General features: G+C 42.1%; 1 protein-coding gene across 1 annotated transcript in view; it reads left to right on the top strand.

Annotated features, from left to right (window-relative positions):
- Positions 1-19,884, top strand: part of ACOXL (acyl-CoA oxidase like) — a 368,132-nt gene that overhangs the window by 183,783 nt on the left and 164,465 nt on the right. The window contains 2 exon segments of the mRNA XM_053200963.1: positions 217-333; positions 17,924-18,077. Coding sequence (XP_053056938.1) covers positions 217-333; positions 17,924-18,077 — 271 coding nt within the window.

Raw genomic sequence — 19,884 nt, 5'->3', positions numbered from 1 at the left:
TGGGAAGATTAATTTCCAGAAGAGCCAAAAAGCTTTTCTGTTGGACTATCCTAAGAAACTTTTGATATCTAATTATCTCAACCACAGTTCAGGAGACCCGGGCATTCTGTATTCTGAAGTGTTTTAAAGGCAAATGGCTGCTTAGCACTTTTAGCTCTGGAAATGAAGTTGCCTATTGAATTTTGATAAAATTTGTGCCTGCTTGATTCTCTCTAGCCAGAGGCAGTTTGGGCCTAAAGCCAAGAAAGAAGTCAAGATCATTGAGCACCAAACACAGACCCTTCGGCTGATGCCTCACCTGGCCACAGCCTTGGCCTTGACCTTCGCCAGCAGGTGAGATGGCTCTCAGGGTTTGCTCTGTAAAAATGAGTGTGAGGTCCTGCCTGGCATTAGTAAGGAGTGAGGGGAGAGGCAGGTGGGGACTTCATTTTCTAAGTGGGGACAGGAAAGTCTGTGGCTAAAATCTGATGTTCAGGTTAAAAGTGATGTCTGAATCTTGATTGTATATCTGGGTGGATGGGATCCACAGAGGATTTGAAAAACCTTGAACCAACGTTTCTCCATATTTTCTAAAAGAAACAGACTTGGCTGTTAAAATTTCTCTACCTCTGATAAAGGTTCTAATTTAAATTTTTCAAAAATAGGTCAAGGTTGTGTGCACATGTAGGATTGGGGAGGGGGGTCGGAGTCAGGCTACTGAATAAAATAACGGTGATAGTCCTGTAAATTCACACGGAGCTTTGCATTTTATAGCAGGCTTCCATCTATGCCTCTCAGCTATTCCTCCGCAAAGCCCTGGAATGTTGCCTGGGCAGTTGTGTGTTATCACCACCTTCTGAAGGTCAGAAAATTGGGGATTTGCCTAAGATCACAGGGTCTGGGAGCAGATGCGCTGGGAATATAACTCCACACTTTGGACCTTTATCCTGTGTTCTTTCCTCCCTATGCAATCCTGCTTCTTAGGGAATTAATTTCTGAGTAATTTAGAATCGGTGTGTGTTTGAAATTTACTGCACCGATGGGTAGGCTGGTGCCAGGCTTTACAAAAGGAGGGCAATCGGGAGGGCCTTGCCAGTCTGGTGTGCAGCTAGCTTGTGGGGCTGCCTGGCTAGGAGGGGCATGAGTGGGCACACCTCTGCTCTTACTGCACTCAAGCCTGGCATTCCACGGTTCTCAAACAGCAAATCCTACAGACTGAGCTTCAGGTACCACTAAGATCGATCAATCCAAGCCACCCAGAAGAAAATAAATGTAAATCACTCACACCCAACATCTTACTTAAAATATTTTTGAGTGGTTTTTGAGATTTAATTTGCACATGGTAAAATGCACAGATTTTAGGGTATAGTTCAATGACAAGCATATACCCTTGTGTAATGAATGTTCAAACCAAATATGAAACATTTCCCTCTTTGGGGCACCTGGGTGGCTCGCTCAATCAGTTAAGCATCCAGCTTCACTCAGGTCATGATCTCACAGCTGGTGGGTTCGAGTCCCATGTCAGGCTCTGTGCTGACAGCTCAGCCTGGAGCCTGCTTCGCATTACGTGTCTCCCTCGCTCTCTGCCTCTCCCCCACTCACTTTCTGTCTCTGTCTCTGTCTCTCTCTCAAAAATAAATAAACATTAACATTTTTTTAAATTAAAAAATTAAAAAAAAAAATTCCCTCTTTGCAGTTGGCCCTCACCTCGAGAGACAACCACCTTTCTGAGTTCCACTCCCAGAGCTTAATTTTGTCAGTTCTTAAGCTTCCTGTAAATGGAAACATACAGTATATATTTTTTGCGTGTGTCCAGTTTGTTTCATTCAACACAATGTCTTAATGTTCCTCAATGTTGTTGTTAGTTTATTAATTTTTAGTGCTGAGTAGTAACATTAAATAAATAAACCACAATTTTTTAATACATTCTCCCAGGGCTGGACATTTGGGTTGTGTCTAATCTTTTAGCTACTGTGAATAAGACACCAGTGAATATTCTCATCCAAGGTTTTCATTTTTCTTAGGGTATTTACTTGCAGGGTAATTGCATATGTGTATGTCTAAATTTATAGAAACTGCCATTTTTCAGAGAGGTAGTACCATTTTATATTCATTTCAGCAATGCATGAGAGTCCTGGTTACTCTATTCTGAGATAAAAACTGGTGTCTCAAAACTGTTGCAAAAAAAAAATCAGGTTGTATGAGTCATGTAAGTCTCTTCTTTTTCAAAATTTTCTTAACTGTTTTGACTTGTCTGGGCACTTTGTATTTCTGTATACAATTTTGGATCTGCTTACCAGGTTTTTAGTTTTTGTTTTTTTTGTTTTTTTGAACACAAAGCCTGATTGGATTTATTTGGGATTGCATGGAATCTATTTTTTTTTATTAAATATAATTTGTCAAATTGGTTTCCATACAAGACCCAGTGCTCATCCCAACAGGTGTCCTCCTCAATGCCCATCACCCACTTTCCCCTCTCTCCCACTCCCCGTCAATCCTCAGTTTGTCCTCAGTATTTAAGAGTCTCTTATGGTTTGCCTCCCTCCCTCTCTGTAACTTTTTTTTTGCCCCCCTCCCCCATGGTCTTCTGTTAAATTTCTCAGGATCCACGTATGAGTGAAAACATATGGTACCTGTCTTTCTCTGACTGACTTATTTCACTTAGCATAATACCCTCCAGTTCCATCTATGTTGCTACAAATGGACAGATTCCATTCTTTCTCATCGCCAAGTAGTATCCCATTGTATATATAAACCACATCTTCTCTATCCATTCGTCAGTTGATGGACATTTAGGCTTTTTCCATAATTTGGCTATTATTGAAAGTGCTGCTATAAACATTGGGGTACATATGCCCCTTGCATGGAATCTATTAAGCAATTTGGGCAGTACTGGGTCTTTCAAATCTAAGAAGATGGTTTATCTCTCTTTATATAGGAATTTAATTTTTCTTAGTGTTTTATAATTTACAGTGTAGAGGTCTTTCACATTTTTTACTAAATTTATTCAAATAGAATTGCTTTTAAAATTTAATTACCAGGGGCGCCTGGGTGGCGCAGTCGGTTAAGCGTCCGACTTCAGCCAGGTCACGATCTCGCAGTCCGTGAGTTCGAGCCCCGCGTCGGGCTCTGGGCTGATGGCTCAGAGCCTGGAGCCTGCTTCCGATTCTGTGTCTCCCTCTCTCTCTGCCCCTCCCCCGTTCATGCTCTGCCTCTCTCTGTCCCAAAAATAAATAAACGTTGAAAAAAAAAATTTTTAAAAAAAAAAAAATAAAATTTAATTACCAAATGTTTCTTAATGTCATGTAGAAATATAATTGAATTTTTTATATTAACCTCTTATATTCTCACTGAATTCACTTAGTAGATTTAGTAGTTTCATTATAGACTCTTTGGGATTTTCTATATATATCATCATGTCACATGTACATGAAGAGAGTTTTATTTCTTCCTTGCCAACATTTATGCCTTTTAAAAATTCTTTTTCTTGTCTTATTGGACTGGCGAAAACCTACAGTAAAATAGTGAATAACAACGGTGAGAGTTGGACATTCTTATTTTGTTCCTGATTTTGGAAGAAAAGTATTCCATATTTCCCTATTAAGTGTGAACATTCACTGAAGGGTTTTTGTGGGGTGCCTTTTATTAGACTGAGGAAGTTCCTTTCTACTCCTAGTTGGCTGGATATTTTTATCATGAATATTGGATTTTGACTTAATTTTTCTATTTAGCTGATCATATGAGATTTCTTCATTCTATTAATGAAGTGAGTTACATTGATTACTTTTCAAAAAAAAAATTTTTTTTTCAACGTTTATTTATTTTCTTTGGGACAGAGAGAGACAGAGCATGAACGGGGGAGGGGCATAGAGAGAGGGAGACACAGAATCGGAAACAGGCTTCAGGCTCTGAGCCATCAGCCCAGAGCCTGACGCAGGGCTCGAACTCATGGACCGCGAGATCGTGACCTGGCTGAAGTCGGACGCTTAACCGACTGCGCCACCCAGGCACCCCTGATTACTTTTCAAATATTGAGCTGGATTTGCATTCTTTAACTGGTCATAATGTATTATAATATTTTTATATTATTGGATTCAAATTGGTCATGTTTGGATAAGGATTTTTGTGTTTATATCTGTGAAGAATATACTTTTCTTTCCTTTGAAATGTCCTTGTTAGGTTTTGGTATAAGGGTTATGCTGTCCTCATAACATGAATAAGAAAGTGGTCCCTTCTCCTATATTTTCTCACGGAGTTTTTATAAGATTGGTATTATTTCTTCCTTAAATTTGATAGTATTTACTAAGAAGCCATCTGGGCATTTTTTTTAATACAAAGATTTTTGATTACTCTATTAATTTCTTCAACAAATATGAATCTTAAGATTACCAAGTTCTTAGGGGCGCCTGCATGGCTCAGTTGGTTAAGCATCCAAAGCTTGATTTAAGTTCAGGTCATGATATCACGGTTTGTGAGTTTGAGCCCCACATTGGGCTCTGTGTTGGCAGCATGGAGTCTGCTTGGGATTCTCTCTCTTTCTCTCCCTCTCTGCTCCTCCCTGCGTGCTCTCTCTCTCTTTCTCTGAAAGTAAATAAATTAATTAAAAAAAAAAAGATTACCAAGTTCTTCTGTGTTAGTTTTGTTACTTTGTGTATTTCAAGGAGTTTGTCCTTTTCTGCTAATTTGTAAACTTTAAGTTGTCAATAATATTTTCTTATTATAATATTAATGTCTATAGGATCTGTAGTGATGACCTTATTCCTAATATAATTTTTGGCTTTTTGAGGGGGGTCAATTTTGCCAGCCATTTATCAGTTTTGTTAATCTTTTCAAATAATATACTTTTGTCTTGAATGCTTTTGTTATATTTTTATGCATTTTTTGTTATTGGTTTAATTTCTTGTCTTTATTATGTTCTCATTTCTATTTAGTTGGGAATTAATTTGCTCTTTTTTTCTAGCTTGTTGCTCTAAAACCTTTCTGTATAAAATAAAAGTGTATTGTTAACAAAATTTCTGCTAATTTTATTTTGTGTATTTTTAAGCTTTGTTTTTTAGCACATACAGATTTTGGGGTTATTATTTCTTCTAGAGGAAGTTAGCCTGTTATATTCATTAATATTTCTCTTCATTTCTGGTAATTTTTCTTGTCTTGAAGTCTACTTTCTTTGGTATTGATACAACCATACTGGTTTTTTATGCTTAGTGTTTATCTAAGCATATGCTTAGTGGTATATCTCTGTATATCTAAGCATATATGATATGCTTAGTGGTGTATCTCTTCCCAACCTTTTATTTTAACCTGTCATTGTATCAACCTATGTGGGTCACGGTAAGATTTTTATAAATAGCGCATGGTGAGATCTTGCTTTTTTATCCAATTTGATAATCTTTTAATTTGGGATGTTAAGTTCATTTTTAATTACCGTAGTTCCTAATATAGTTAAGTCTACTCTTTTGGTACTTGCCTTGTCCTGTCTTTTCTTGGTTTCTTCATTCCCTCTTTCTTCTTCTTGTGAATACTATAAGTATTGTAATATGCATCCTTATCTTGCCAGTATCCACTTGAATTGGCATTATACCACTTTATATATAATGTAGACTTATAAGACTATAATTCTTTCTTTTTTAGGCAGTTATTGAGTAATTTCTTAGTTCCATATTATCTCCTCTCTGCTTTTACCTGTACTTGTTTTCTTTTTCTTTTTCCCAAGAATCTGGAGTGTATTTAAGCTCCTTTAAGGGTGATTCTAGCGAGCCAACAGAGTTGAGAACCACAGGAGCTTTTTAGGGAGCTTCCTGGTGTGACCTGAAAATAAACTTGACTAACAGATAAAAGGCAGCAACATTAAATTATCATGGAAATTTACATTGGGTCAAAGTAATCTGGTGATGAAACCTGATAATTTTTCACATGTATAGCAAAGGAAAATAAAATTCATCTTTGAATTTTTTGCCCAGCATTACTTGTAAGTATTACAAAGAGGCAAGAGAATCTACACATTTACTTCTCTGTCCGCTATTTACAAATCCATGGCCTGTGAAGTTAATAGATCACATAACGAAGAGCCACCATATATTCCACATTTATATGTGTATGTATACACATATATACGTGCACCTTTATAACAGAAGTGTGATATGTACAATACGTTTCCTTTTTCTTCAGCTCTATTTATTTTTTATCTTGGTTTAAACTTAATTTATCTTTATTTTATAAGCTCTGTATTGATACTATTAGTAAAAATTAAAGTTTCTCTTGATTTTAGAGAGACACCCCAAAAATGCCAAGATCAGAGAAATAGAGAGGTCACAATTCTAGCTTAAAGTTTCAAGGGGAGCAATAAAAGGTGATTAATGGAAATTAATTAATTAATAAAAAATCATGGAATCCTAAAAAAAAAAATCACATGCCATGCATGGGTAATAGTACTGAACAGGACAGGGTCAGGTCCACACCTCATCAAGCTGTCAGTCTAATTGACCCCAAGACCTTCCAGACTTTCCTGACCTTCACCTCCTTACACACTCTGTGGTTTCTGGCCTTGCTCAGGGTCTCCATTGTGGCTCTGTTGATCCTTCATCTTGTCTTGTCTTGTCTTGTCTTGTCTTGTCTTGTCTTGTCTTGTCTTGCCTTGCCTTGCCTTGCCTTGCCTTGCCTTGCCTTTCCTCTCTCTCTCTCTCTCTCTCTCTCCCCCTCCCTCTCTCTCTTACTCCTCCCCCCTCTCTTCCCCCCAACCCTTCTCTCTACCCACCTACTGCAGCAGGGGTTGGCCCACTGAAAATCTGGCTATTGGAATCCCCAGGAAGAAACACTTCAACTGTGGAGGAAAAGGCTGTCTGTGTTTTAAAACAAGCCCAGAGAGAAGCTGGTGTTTTCTGTAACATATCCTGGCTTTCTTGTTTCTCTTTAGTTTATAGCCCCTGTTGTCCCTTCTCTGACTTGTGAGGAAATAATTCAATGAAGCTGGTAAAACTTTATGCTAAGTACCTCTCCCCACTTCACACCCATTTTTTAATTAAAAAAATTTTTTTTAATGTTTTTATTTATTTTTGAGACAGAGAGAGCAGAGAGAGAGGGAGACACAGAATCCGAAGCAGGCTCCAGGGTCTGAGCTGTCAGCACAGAGCCCGACATGGGGCTCGAACTCACAGACTGTGAGATCATGACCTGAGCCAAAGTTGGATGCTTAACTGACTGAGCCACCCAGGTGCCCCTTCACACCCATTTTTTAAGAAAGCTATCAGACCTTGCTTCTAGACCCCATCTCCTAATTCTCATGGGTATAATGATGCCAGTCAACTGGCTTCAAGTTTCAGGGTCTGGGTAACCTCAGGTTTGATGAGTTCAATGTTTAGTCAATGTGCTGAGTCCTCCTCAAGCACAGAGAAACACTCGTGAGAGTAGCCTACACCTTAAGTGTCTGGGTCTGGAGTTGAGTGAGCAGGAAAAGTACCACCAGCTAGGTCAGCTGGCCCTGCCTCTCCTCCCTTCTAATGTGACAAAAATGAATAATTAGCGCTTCGCTTCACAGTTAAAAGGTAGGTAATAGAAATGAGGTCGAATGGCTTCTGTCAGTGCATGTGTGTTTACATATTCAGTAAGCACACGGGACCTCGCTGGTAGGTTCACCAGGTAAAATACAATCGCCCAAATTTGAATCTCAGACGTCCAATGTATGATTTTTTAGTCTAAGTACATCCCAGCACTTGAACTAAAACTTATGCATTGTTTAACTGAAATTCTCCTGTTTCTACTTGTTAAATCTGGCGATGGTCCTAGCTAGGTCCTGGATGTGTGCTAGGGCTCGAGTCAGACACGGTCCCTGCCACACGGAGTATGCCATGCCTTGTCTGGGGTCTGATAGTAGCAGGTGGGCAAGCCACTTACCCTCTTCCTTATCCCCTTTCTTCGCCACTGCCCTCACAGGTCTGGAGATAGGGAGGACCTGTCTAGCCCTTAGTGAGTGCCACTACCCGGCCCCCCCCCCCCCCCCGCCCCGCATCACTCACAGTCCCTTGCCTTTAACAAGGAGAGGATGTTCTTTGGAGCCTGTTCAGTTAAGGAAGAGATGGGACCCTTCTCCCCACCAGCTCGTCAGCCGCTGGCTAGCGGGGCTGACTTGATGAGGCAAGGGCTGGTGGGGTGGGGGCCTCTGAGAGAGACGATGGGCTCCTGAAGAACCTGCCAAGGCTTTTTTCCCTGCCTACCCTCTCCGGAACTGGCAGATGTGTTCCCTCCTCCCTTCTTCACACGACCTGTGTGTCAGGCACCTTGCCAGCCCCTGAGGACCAGCAACCAACAGCCCTGCCTGGGTGGCCAGGTAGGATTCCTGTTTTCTGCCTTTGGCTATGGGTGCCATCCTTGGGTCTCTTACTAAACTCTTCCCATAGGGCCCAGGACATCCCGAGCTGGCTTCCTACTGCTGAGTGCTGATGGCACCCTGCATGCTTCCTGGCTCAGGGGCACACTGGTGGGCATCTTGGCATGCGGGTCTTGCACCGCCCGGCTGATGCCCTCTATGTTCTCATCCACTGACTGCGATGGCAGAACCCCTCCTGAGGTAGCCGTAATGCTCAGTAAATGTCAGCTGTTGTTGTTGCCATCACCGCTGAAACTCAAGTTTCCTACCCTCACCTTACCAAAAGCCACATTGTGACAAGGTTTCCTCCTGCATAGAAATCATTCAAGGCCCTCCCTCTTTATCATCTCACCTGGACCCTCCCCAGCTCCCCTTCCTGCACCCTGTCCCCCACATGCAGCCTGGCCTCATCAGATACATTCTCCACAAGCAACTACACCTGAATAGAATCTGAACTCCACTTGACTGCTGGACCCTCCTAGGACCCTCCAAAGCCTTCCGTACTGGATACCCTTAAGCTCTCTCCTGTGGCACTTTCCTCTATCTGGCCCCTGCCAGCCTCCACACCACTGTGTCTTCTCTCCTCTACCTTGAGGTTCCGTATTCAGCCTCTGCCCTGCTTTGGCCTTCCCTGCAAGCAGCGTCCTCAGCCTGTCTCCACATTCATCTCTCACGTCTTGGTCTTTCCTCACTGGCAGTTCGTAGATACAGTTCAGACTGGCATCTCCTCCGGGACACCTTCTCTGAGTCTCTCTTGGAATAAGGAGCCCCTTTAGAAGCCTCTTGGAGCAGCAGCCTGGGCCCCCTCTTGTCACTGCACCATTATGATTGGTCTGAGGTTGTGCAGGCTTCACACATAGAAGCTGTGGGTCCTTAATTTGGCATCTCCACACCTAACGGTAGGTACCTAGCTCTCTGCACAGATTGCTTCAGCTGAACTGAATGAAATTGCCTTGTGTGATTACATCACACTTGGCCACGTAGTTGTTCGAAGCTTTGCTTTTCAACTTTCTGTTGGTCCCTAAAGCAGAAGTTACATGATGGGAAGGAGTTAGTCCAAGAGCTCGCTGGCCAGTGCAGTTGGTAGCTGATACCTCTCCTGGGAGTCGTTTAGTGGGATTTGCTACTACAATGAATTTCCTAGCTTTTAATTTCAGTATTTTAAGTGTACCAGCCAAAAGGAGTATTTTGGGCTCACCTCACCTCTTATTCATTCAAGGCTGGGTTCCAGGTCGGTGGGGGTGGTGGGGGGTGGGTCACAGCACCATTGCTGTTATCTTTCGCTGGGATTCTCTCATTTTCTCTCACAGTCTCTTCTTACCCAACATCTTTTTTTTAATGTTTGTTTATTTGTTTAAAATGTTTATTTATTTTTGAGAGACAGAGCACGAACACAGGAGGGGCAGAGAGAGGGAGACATAGAATCTGAAGCAGGCTCCAGGCTCTGAGCTGTCAGCACAGAGCCCGACGTGGGGCTCAAACTTATGAACCGAGAGATTGGGACCTGAGCCGAAGTTGGACGCTCAACCGACTGAGCTACCCAGGCGCCCCTTTTTATTTATTTTTGATGGGGAGAGAGAGAGAGAGAGAGAGAGAGAATCCGAAGCAAGCTCCATGCTGTCAGCTCAGAGCCCAACATGGGGCTCAATCTCACGAACCATATGATCATGACCTGAGCTGAAATTAAGTCAGACACTTAACTGACTGGGCCACCCAGGTGCCCCTACCCAACATCTTTAAGAATAAAATTACAATAATAACTAACACATATTCTATTGCTTATCATGTATCACATACTGTCCTTAGTAACTTCTTTAACACCTCAGACAACTCACCAAGTGTCTCCTTGTTTTTTAATTGATGTTTCCATAATACCTAGAACAGTGCCTGGCACAAAATAAGATTTCATTAAGGTGAAATGATACTTTATGACTTCAGAAACTCACCAAAGTCCTGTCCTTGTCAAAGAATGGAGTCCAGGATATTTAAGTGCTTTGGATATTCCTCAGCAAATGAACACCACCATTTGTGCATTGAACTGTGTTTTTAATATAATCCTGAAACCTTATTGCCAAAAAGTCTTGTCTGCTGTTTTTATGTAAAACAGACTTTTGTAAATTGAATCCTGCCCTCTCACTGACTTAACAGTTTTAGAGATACTCCGCATTTCTCCTGAATCTCACCCTGTGGGTGGGTTCTAATAATTCAAGTGGCTGTAACAAATACCTTGCATTTCTAGAGGCATTGCCTATAAAATAAACGTATTTCGAAATGAGGAATAATTTTTCCATAGAATCCATAAATCCTAATTTATCCTCTGGGCCACTCTGAGTTTCTCGTATCAGATATTCTCAAGATACGCACCTTCTGGACTCTACCATACCCTGCACATGGGAGGCTTCTCAGTTCCCCTTTGCAAGCAGACATGAGAGTATGTTAGAGTCACTGGGTGCACCTTTGTGTCTGGGAGACAGAGGCTCCCCTCCGCAGGGTCTATGTCTTGTCAATGTTAAGTAAAATCACAGGCCAGCGTTGGAAAGAGATCTCACTAGACCTCTGCTAGGAGAGAGTCTCATGAGTCTTTCTTTTCTTAAAGCAGATTTATTTCTTATTCCCCACCCATTTCTACCCTAGAGAATGTCTAGGGCTCTGTGTGTGTGTGTGTGTGTGTGTGTGTGTGTGTGTGTGTGTTTAGGGAGGTCAGCAGGGAGTCATATATACATTTTTTTTTAAATGCTCAGCTCTGGGATTCTCTGAGAATTATTGTATGGCAGTCACAGTGAAAGACATGGGGGGTGGTGCTATAGCAGATCAAGAATGCTATTAACTTCCTCAGGGCACTGGCAAACTCTATTCATCATGAAAAGAGCATGTTTAGGACTAGAGAGTCCTGGGTTTGAATCCTAGCACCGCTCTGCTCTGGGAGACCTAGACTTAGGTATGTAGCCTCACTCGGACCTCTGTTTCCCCATCTATAAAATGGGGATATAATTTCCTGTTTCATGGGGTTGTTGGAAGGACAAAGTTAGATGAAGTGTCAATGAAACAAATGATGATTTCCCTGTATTTCCATTTGTCCCAGCTTATTGGTCTCAGTTCTGAGGTTGGATGGCAGTCTTTCCTGTTTGCTGTAGAATGAGGTCCAATGCAACATCTTTTGCATGTTCAGGTTTCACTGAGGAAACAAGGATATTCAGACATTGCAATATTATCCTATGGATGGAAAAAGGTAAATACCTTGAGCCAAAATTGATTTTGTCATTAATTAAATGAAGAGGCAAGCCCCAGAATGGGAGGAAATGTTTGCCATACATGTATCTTACAAGGGAACATTAAAGGGGACATGTAAAAACACGGAAAATAAAATTCAGCTAAAAACAAGATGGGCAAGCCAATAGAGTATGCACAAAAGAATAGAATAGACGCTTAACAAAAGCAAATGTATGACTGATCAGCCAATGCATACATAAAAAGATGCTAGTTATCAGGGAAATGTAAATTAAAGCCATGACGATACGCCATTCCATATCCACTAGACTGACTAAAATTAAAAAGACTTAAAAGACCAACTATTGGCACACGTGGAACAACTAGAATTCTGCACTGCGGGTAGGAATGTAAAATTGCACAAACACTTTGGAAAACTGTTTGGCAGTTTCTTCAAACGTTAAAAATGTATCTACCATATGACCCAGTCACTTCCCTCCTACATATTTACTAAAGAGAAATAAAGACATATGTCTCCTCTAAGATTTTTTACATGAGTTTCCATAGTGTTTTCTTTGTAACAGCCCTAAACTGGAAACAACCAGAATGTTCATCAACAGTGAATGCAAAAATGATGGGTGGTCTGTGCATTGCACAGAGTGGAATTCTGGTCAGCAATAAAAAGGAACAAATGCTACAGTAAGGATGAATCTCAAAATAGTGTACTGATTGAAAGAAGCAAGACATAACATATTGTATAATCTTATTTACATAAAATGTAAACTAATCTTTACCCACAAGCAGCAGGTTAGTGGTTGGCTGGAGAATGGGGATCAAGGAAAGGGTGGACTGCAAAAAGACATGAAGCATTTTTTTTTTGGAAGGTGTTGGAAATGTTCTGTAGCTTGACTCTAGTATTATGGGTATTTACAGTCGTTAAAACTCTTTAAATGGCATGCTTTGAATGAATGCAGTCTGTCGTAAAATAAATTATCCTCAGTGATGTTGATAAGGAAGAAAGATAAATTATGTAAAGCAAAAATGCAATGAATTTTAAAACATGCAGAATATATAAAATATATTCTCTATATATGCATAGAATATATTCTCTGTACATGCATAGAATATATTCTCTGTACATGCATAGAATATATTCTCTGTACATGCATAGAATATATTCTCTGTACATGCATAGAATATATTCTCTGTACATGCATAGAATATATTCTCTGTACATGCATAGAATATATTCTCTGTACATGCATAGAATATATTCTCTGTACATGCATAGAATATATTCTCTGTACATGCATAGAATATATTCTCTGTACATGCATAGAATATATTCTCTGTACATGCATAGAATATATTCTCTGTACATGCATAGAATATATTCTCTATATATGCATAGAATATATTCTCTATATATGCATAGAATATATATATATATATATATATATATATATAATCTCAAAAGTAGCACAATGGGGGGGAGAATAAAATGGAAGTGTATTGTTGTATTATAAAGTTATTACATTATCGGAGAAGTGGTGCAATATTATTTGAGAGAAGAATGTGTTAGGTTAAAGACGCATAGGTTAGACCATAAAAATCACTAAAAAACATAAAAGTGACATAGTTAAAGCTGGAACAACAGCGGAATACTAAAACCGATTCCATTAATCAAAAGAAGACGGAAGCAGAGGGAAAAGAGAACAAAGAACATATGGGATAAATAGAGGGGGAAATTGCAAGATAATAGTTTCATAGTTAATCATGTTGATAATTCCATGAGGTATAAATGGTTTAAACCCTCCTCTTTAATTTGCAGATTGTTAGACATGATAAAAAACCAAGAGTGAACTAGATGCTTTCTGTACGAAACCCGCTTAAAATATAAAATCTGAGATTAGAAGTGTGAGCATAAAACATTTACACCTGCAAACATTAACCGTAAGAGAGCTGGAGTGGACATATTATTATCAGACAAAGTAGACTCAGAAAAAATAATATTACCAGAAATGAAGAGGAACACTTCATAATGATAGTCTACTCATCAGAAAGACATAAAAATCAAATGTGTATGGACTTGGACTCACAAAATAGCTTTAAGATACTTGAAGCAAAAGTGGCAAGTATTGAAAGGAGAAATTGACAAATCTAAAATTAAAGTTGCAGACCTCAGTCCTTCTGAATAAGTGATATAATAAAATCAATTTAAAAATCGATATAATAAACAGTAATGATACAAAACATATGAACAATATTACTAATGCGCCTGACCTAAATGACATTTACAGAATACCCAACAACATAATGCACTTTTCTTTTCTCTTTTCTCTTTTATTTTATTTATTTTATTTAGGTATAATTAATATACAGGGTTATATTAGTTTCAGGTGAACAATACATGTCCGATTCAACAATTCTGTACATTATTCAGTGTTCATCAAGATATGCATACTCTTTTTTTTAATTTTTTTAACGTTTATTCATTTTTTTTTCAACGTTTATTTATTTTTGGGACAGAGAGAGACAGAGCATGAACGGGGGAGGGGCAGAGAGAGAGGGAGACACAGAATCGGAAACAGGCTCCAGGCTCTGAGCCATCAGCCCAGAGCCCGACGCGGGGCTCGAACCCACGGACCGCGAGATCGTGACCTGGCTGAAGTCGGACGCTTAACCGACTGCGCCACCCAGGCGCCCCAACGTTTATTCATTTTTTGATAGAGACAGAGTGTGAGTAGGGAAGGGGCAGAGAGAGAGGGAGACCCAGAATCCAAAGCAGGCTCCAGGCTCCGAGCTGTCAGCGCAGAGCCCGACGCAGGGCTCGAACTCACAGACCGCGAGATCATGAACTGAGCCGAAGTCGGACGCCCAACCGACTGAGCCACTGGCGCCCCAAGATATGCATATTCTTAATCCTCTTCACCTATTTTACCCATCCCCCCTCCACCCACCTCCCCTCTGGTAACCATCAGTTTGTTCTTTGTAGTTAAGAGTCTGGGTTTTTTTGTTCTCTCTCTTTCTTTTTGCTTTGTTCACTTGTTTCATTTCTTAAATTCCACATATGAGTGAAATCATACGGGATATGTCTTTCTCTGGCTGACTTATTTCACTAAGCATTATACCTTCTGTGTCCATCCATATTATTGCAAATGGCAAGATTTCATTCTTTTTTTTTTTATGGCTGAATAATATTGTATGTATATATATATGTATATATTGTATGTATATATACCAGATCTTCTGTATCCATTCACCTATTAATGGACACTGGGATTGCTTCCATATCTTGGCTATTGTAAATAATACTACAGTAAACGTAGGGGTACGTGTATCTTTTTGAATTAGTGTTTTCATTTTCTTTGGATAAATGCCCAGTAGTGGAATTACTGGATCATGTGGTAATTTTATTTTTATTTTTTTTAAGGAACCACCATACTGTTTTCCACAGTGGCTGCACCACTGTGCATTCCCACCAACCATGCACAAGGGTTCCTTTTTTTCTTCATATCCTCACCAACACTTGTTATTTCTTGTGTTTTTTATTTTAGCCATTCTGACAGGTGTGAGATGATATCTCATTGTGGTTTTAATTTGCATTTCCCTGATGATTTGTGATGTCGAGCATATTTTCATGTTAGTTAGCCATCTGTAGGTCTTTCTTTGAAAAAATGTCTATTCTTTTCGAGTGCACATAGAACATTTATTAAGACAGACCATGTAAATGTAAAGGATTGAAATCATGCAAAATATGTTTTCTGATTATAATGAAATTAAATTAGAAATTAATAATGAAAACGTCTGGAATAATTCCATACATTAGGAAATTAGACAACACACATACTTTATAGGTCAAAAAAGAAATCACAGGGAAATCAGAAAATATTTTGAACAAAATGAAAGTGAAACAGAACATATCAGAATATGTGGTGCACAGCTAACGCAGTGCTTAGACAAAAATTTATCATTTAAATACTTACATTAGAAAAGAAGAAAGGTAGAGGGGCACCTGTCAGTTGAGAGTGGCTCAGTCAGTTAAGCACCCACCTCTTGATCTCAGCTCAGGTCTTGATCTCAGGGTCATGACTTTAAGCTCTGAGTTGGCCTCCACACTGGCGTGGAGCCTACTTTAAAAAAAAAAAAAGAAAAAAAGAAAGAAAAAAAGAAAGGTGGAAAACCAATGGTATAAATTTCCATTGTAAGAAGTTAGAAAAAAAAGGATCAAATCAAATTCAAAGTAAGCACAAAGAATAAGAAAAATGAGAGAAGCCTTTGAAAGAAGAAATAGCCAAAAATAAACCTAATTAAGCCAAAAATTATTTTTTTTCTTTCAAAAGATAGATAAAATTGATAAACCTTCAGCTAGATTAATTAAGAAAAAAAGAGACAAATGGTCAGGATCTGAAATAAATGAGATGACATCACTACACATCCTACAGACGCTGAAAGGATAAAATTAAATATTATTATTATTGGTGTCATGTCAATGTAATGCCAATATGTTTGACAACAGATAGGAAATAGAAAATTTCATGAAAGATACATGTTACTAAAAGTGACTCAGAAAGAACTGAAAAATCTGAATAGCTTCATCTGGCATTGCTGGAGAAATCTACCAAATACTTAAGAAAATAAAACATACTAACTTTACACAAACTCCTTCAGAAAATGAAAGAGAAGGGAAACCTTTCTAACTCACTTTAGGAGTATCACCCTGACATCAAACACCAGACAAAGACACTGTGAGACTAATATCCCTTGTGAACAAAATGTTAGTAGATCCGTATATTTTACTGTAAAATAATATATAGCAAACGTGGGGTTTATCCTAGGAGTGTTAGGTTTGTGTAACATTTGAAAGTCAATTTGTATGATTTACCATAGTCACCTTATAAAGGAGAAACACCATGTAAGTATCTCAACAGATGACACTCAGTTGATAGAAAACAATGAATCATCACGTCTAACGGCAAACACTCTTATCAATCTCCTGAGGCTGGGGCTTCAGTTGAGAAGACCAGTAAGGCCATACTTCATGGTACTTTCCATGAGTTTGAGCTGCTTAGAGGAAAGTACCCACCCCAGTGTGTTTACCACACTTGACTTTAGGTCCTGGAGTTTGGTTGAGCATAGAGAGAAAGAGTTCACTGAGGATTTTGTTCCCAGCAGTTGTTACAAACAATAACTCATTTTAAGAGACTTTAAAAACAGGTCAATAGGAAGGTGTTCAGAAGGGAGAGAGAGGGGAACCTATACTCTCCATTACAGCATTTTGAAATATGACAAAGAAGAAAACCTGAGGGGGAGGTGTGCAGGTGGAGGGAGGCCCATAGACATTGCACTGTGCAGCACTTGTGGCCACAGGTGGCTGAAAGGTGAAGGGAAACAGTGACTTTTACCACTTTGAAGGAAGAAATTATTCATTTCTGTATACCTATCGGCACTAAAACAAATTGCACAAACTTGGCTTAAAATAACACAAATTTGTTGTAGCTCTGGAGATCAGAAGTCTGGAGTGGGTCTCCATGAAAAATCAAAGCGTTAGCAGGCTGCACTCCTTCCGGAGACTCTAGGGGGAGAATCTGCTTCCTTGCCTTTTCTAGCTTCTGGAAGCCACCTCATTACTTGGCTCATGGCCCTTTCCCCCGTTTCAAAACCAGCAATGGCCAGTCGAGTCTCTCGCTGCGTCTCCCTGACTGCTTAGTTGTCACATCTTCTTCTCTGGCCTCCCTCTTACTTATAAGGAACCTCGTGATTACAGTGGGCTCCCCTGAATAATCCAGGATGATCTTCCGAGCTAGCGCAAGATCCTTGATTTAATCGCAAGTGAAAAATCCCTTCTGCCACGTGGGGGTAACGTACTCCAGGTTTCAGGGACGAGGACGTGGACATCTTGGGGGCGGCATTATTTATTCCACCTAGCGCACGTTCAGTGGCAGTAGCATTAGGCAAATTAAAAATACGAGAGACATGTAAAACTTTTGTGTGTGAAGGGCAGAGGGAGGTGGTTTGGAATATGATCCTATATGGTAGACCAAAACAGGGAGAGCGTGAAACCGAGTGCCTGCTTTTCGTGGGGTCTAGGGGTGCGAAGACAAACGTCAGTGTGAATCATGGGGCCTCTGAGGGACCGGCAGGAAAGTGAACCTGGACAGAAGGCAAGGGAGATTTCCCAGGAGAGGTGGCGTGGTGCAGCCTCACGGTGGCAGGGTGCAGGGTGACAGTTCTGAAGGGCACATGGAACCTTCGGGAGCGTCTTGAGGAAGGAGCAGGTGGCACCTGCGCCCGGCCTCAGACGCGCCTGCGCTGTGGTGCCGTGGTGGTGGGCGGGGCTGCTGCTTCCATCACAGGCCTGCGCTCCTCTCGCAGGTCTGCCGGGGGCCTCCTGGACAAGGACGTGTTCCGTGGGAAGGAGCTCGTGGACAGTCGCCCCTTGCAGGCTCTGGTGGCGGGGCTGAAGGCCTACAGTACGTGGGAGAACGTCAGCTGCCTGCAGGACTGCCGCGAGTGCACAGGAGGCATGGTGAGCCCCGCAGGTCCCCCCTGCTGCAGCGTGCGTGCCAGGCCAGCCCTGTGCGCCAGGGAGCGGAGCACCGGCTTCGGAGCCGGGCAGAAACCCGGAGCCCGGGTGACCCGGGGTGCATCACGCGTGTCCGCCCCCTACCCTGCTGCGAGGACTGGTGCGGACGGTAATTGTAAAACGCTGGCCGGATGGCCTGGCCCGTGGAGGCCCGCAGTCTATATATCGTTAAACTTGCGCTGGCCGTTGTGGACAGTATGGGAAAGGGCCAATGAGGGTCGGCTGATGAAAGCACCGCTCCAGTGTTTGAAATCCCCCTTGCGGAGGATACAGGAAATGACCTCAGGGCTGTCCAGCCCCGGGGAAGAAGGCAGACAGGGATGTGCCGAGCATTTGGAGACTGCTTAGTGTGTCCCCAGCCCTGGGCCTCAGCCTGGATTGTGCAGTGAGGGGCACGAGGTGTTGAGAAGTGTCAGTATGAGTCTTTGGAGAGTTGGGGGGGACGTTGAGAACAGCTAGAATCTGTGCCCAATCCCCCCACAACCCTGAGAGCACAGGTGCCCGCAAGGTTCGGGGAAAAAAATAGGAGATGGGGAGTCTCTGCAACCCTATGGGTGCTCAGAGCTGGGGAGAAGGGGGACCCACGGGGTGTGTGTGAAGGCATGGCAGGTGTGGTGTGGGGTTATGGACCTGTGACACGGTGGCATGGCAGGGCTCGGGGCATCAGCTGCGGTGGCGCCTGGGGTTTATCCCCAGATGACAGCCCTGCATTGGCGACTCCCAGGGGCTGCGTTGCTTCCTCCACATGCGGGAAGGATGCAGGTGCTGCTGGAGCCTCCAAAAGACACTTCCTGGAGGAAGGAGGGGACAGGGAGCCCCTGCCGGGTTTTTGGCCTGAGTTTAATCCTGAATCTGGCTGAATATTGGCCTACAGACGGCAGCTCTGAACTTGCAGGGGAAGGAAGAGGAAGAGTTTTGGCCTCAGTGAGAACGAAGGGCTCAAGAGCAAGTTAAGGACATTGGTGGGAAACAAAAGGGAAAGGCTAAGTTTCCAGAAAGCCTGTCACCCTGCCTCTGTGTATCAGAGCTGGGGCCTCTGGAGGGGTAAGGAGCGAGGTGAGGAAGGGCTGGACCTTCACAATAGGCAGAGCCCCAGGGTTTGTCCCACATGAACCATGTGGATGGGAATGAGAGCCTCCTGCGTTCTCTCATCTGAGAGCCAGTGTAATCATTTCTCTTAAGGTAGCCAAGTAAAGATGTGCCCGTGATGCAGGGAGGCCTCAGTTAGGTAGGTGTGCACTCTGTCCACGATGGTGGTGGTGGTGACATTGGTGACGGGCATGCTTGCTTTGCTCCTGTGGGGCTGTTGTGTGGGAGTCCACATGGAAAAAAAGGGAATGGAGAACAGAATAACAGCTGGCACTGGGGCACAGCTGGACCAGGAGCCGAGGTCCTCTGAGGCAGCTAGGTGCAGTGGCTCATTGTGACATTCCTTAGTGACCCGACAAGGTGGAAGCCTCCTGCCACATGGCTGGTTTCCACCTGTAGCTCCAGGGAGGTGGCTGTCTCTTTGAACAGGGATTGTGGGGTACAGCAAGAAAATTTAGGTTAGCAGGTGGGAGGTAAGACCGGAAGTGACCCCCTGCCCCCTCAGGCAGAGGTAGCCCACACAGGGGAGGGTTAGGGCTCTGCCGGGAGTGTTGAGCAGATGCAGATATTGTGGCTTCCGACAGGTGACTCAACCCGAGGGTGTGCTCAAAACCACCTGTGGTCTTCTAGTCTTCCTCCCTTGGCTCATTCCCTTTGATGC

The sequence above is a fragment of the Acinonyx jubatus genome, chromosome A3 (assembly GCF_027475565.1).
Source record: "Acinonyx jubatus isolate Ajub_Pintada_27869175 chromosome A3, VMU_Ajub_asm_v1.0, whole genome shotgun sequence".
Lineage (NCBI taxonomy): Eukaryota > Metazoa > Chordata > Mammalia > Carnivora > Felidae > Acinonyx > Acinonyx jubatus.
The sequence above is the reverse complement of the archived record's forward strand: the minus strand, read 5'-3'. Positions and strand labels throughout refer to the sequence as shown.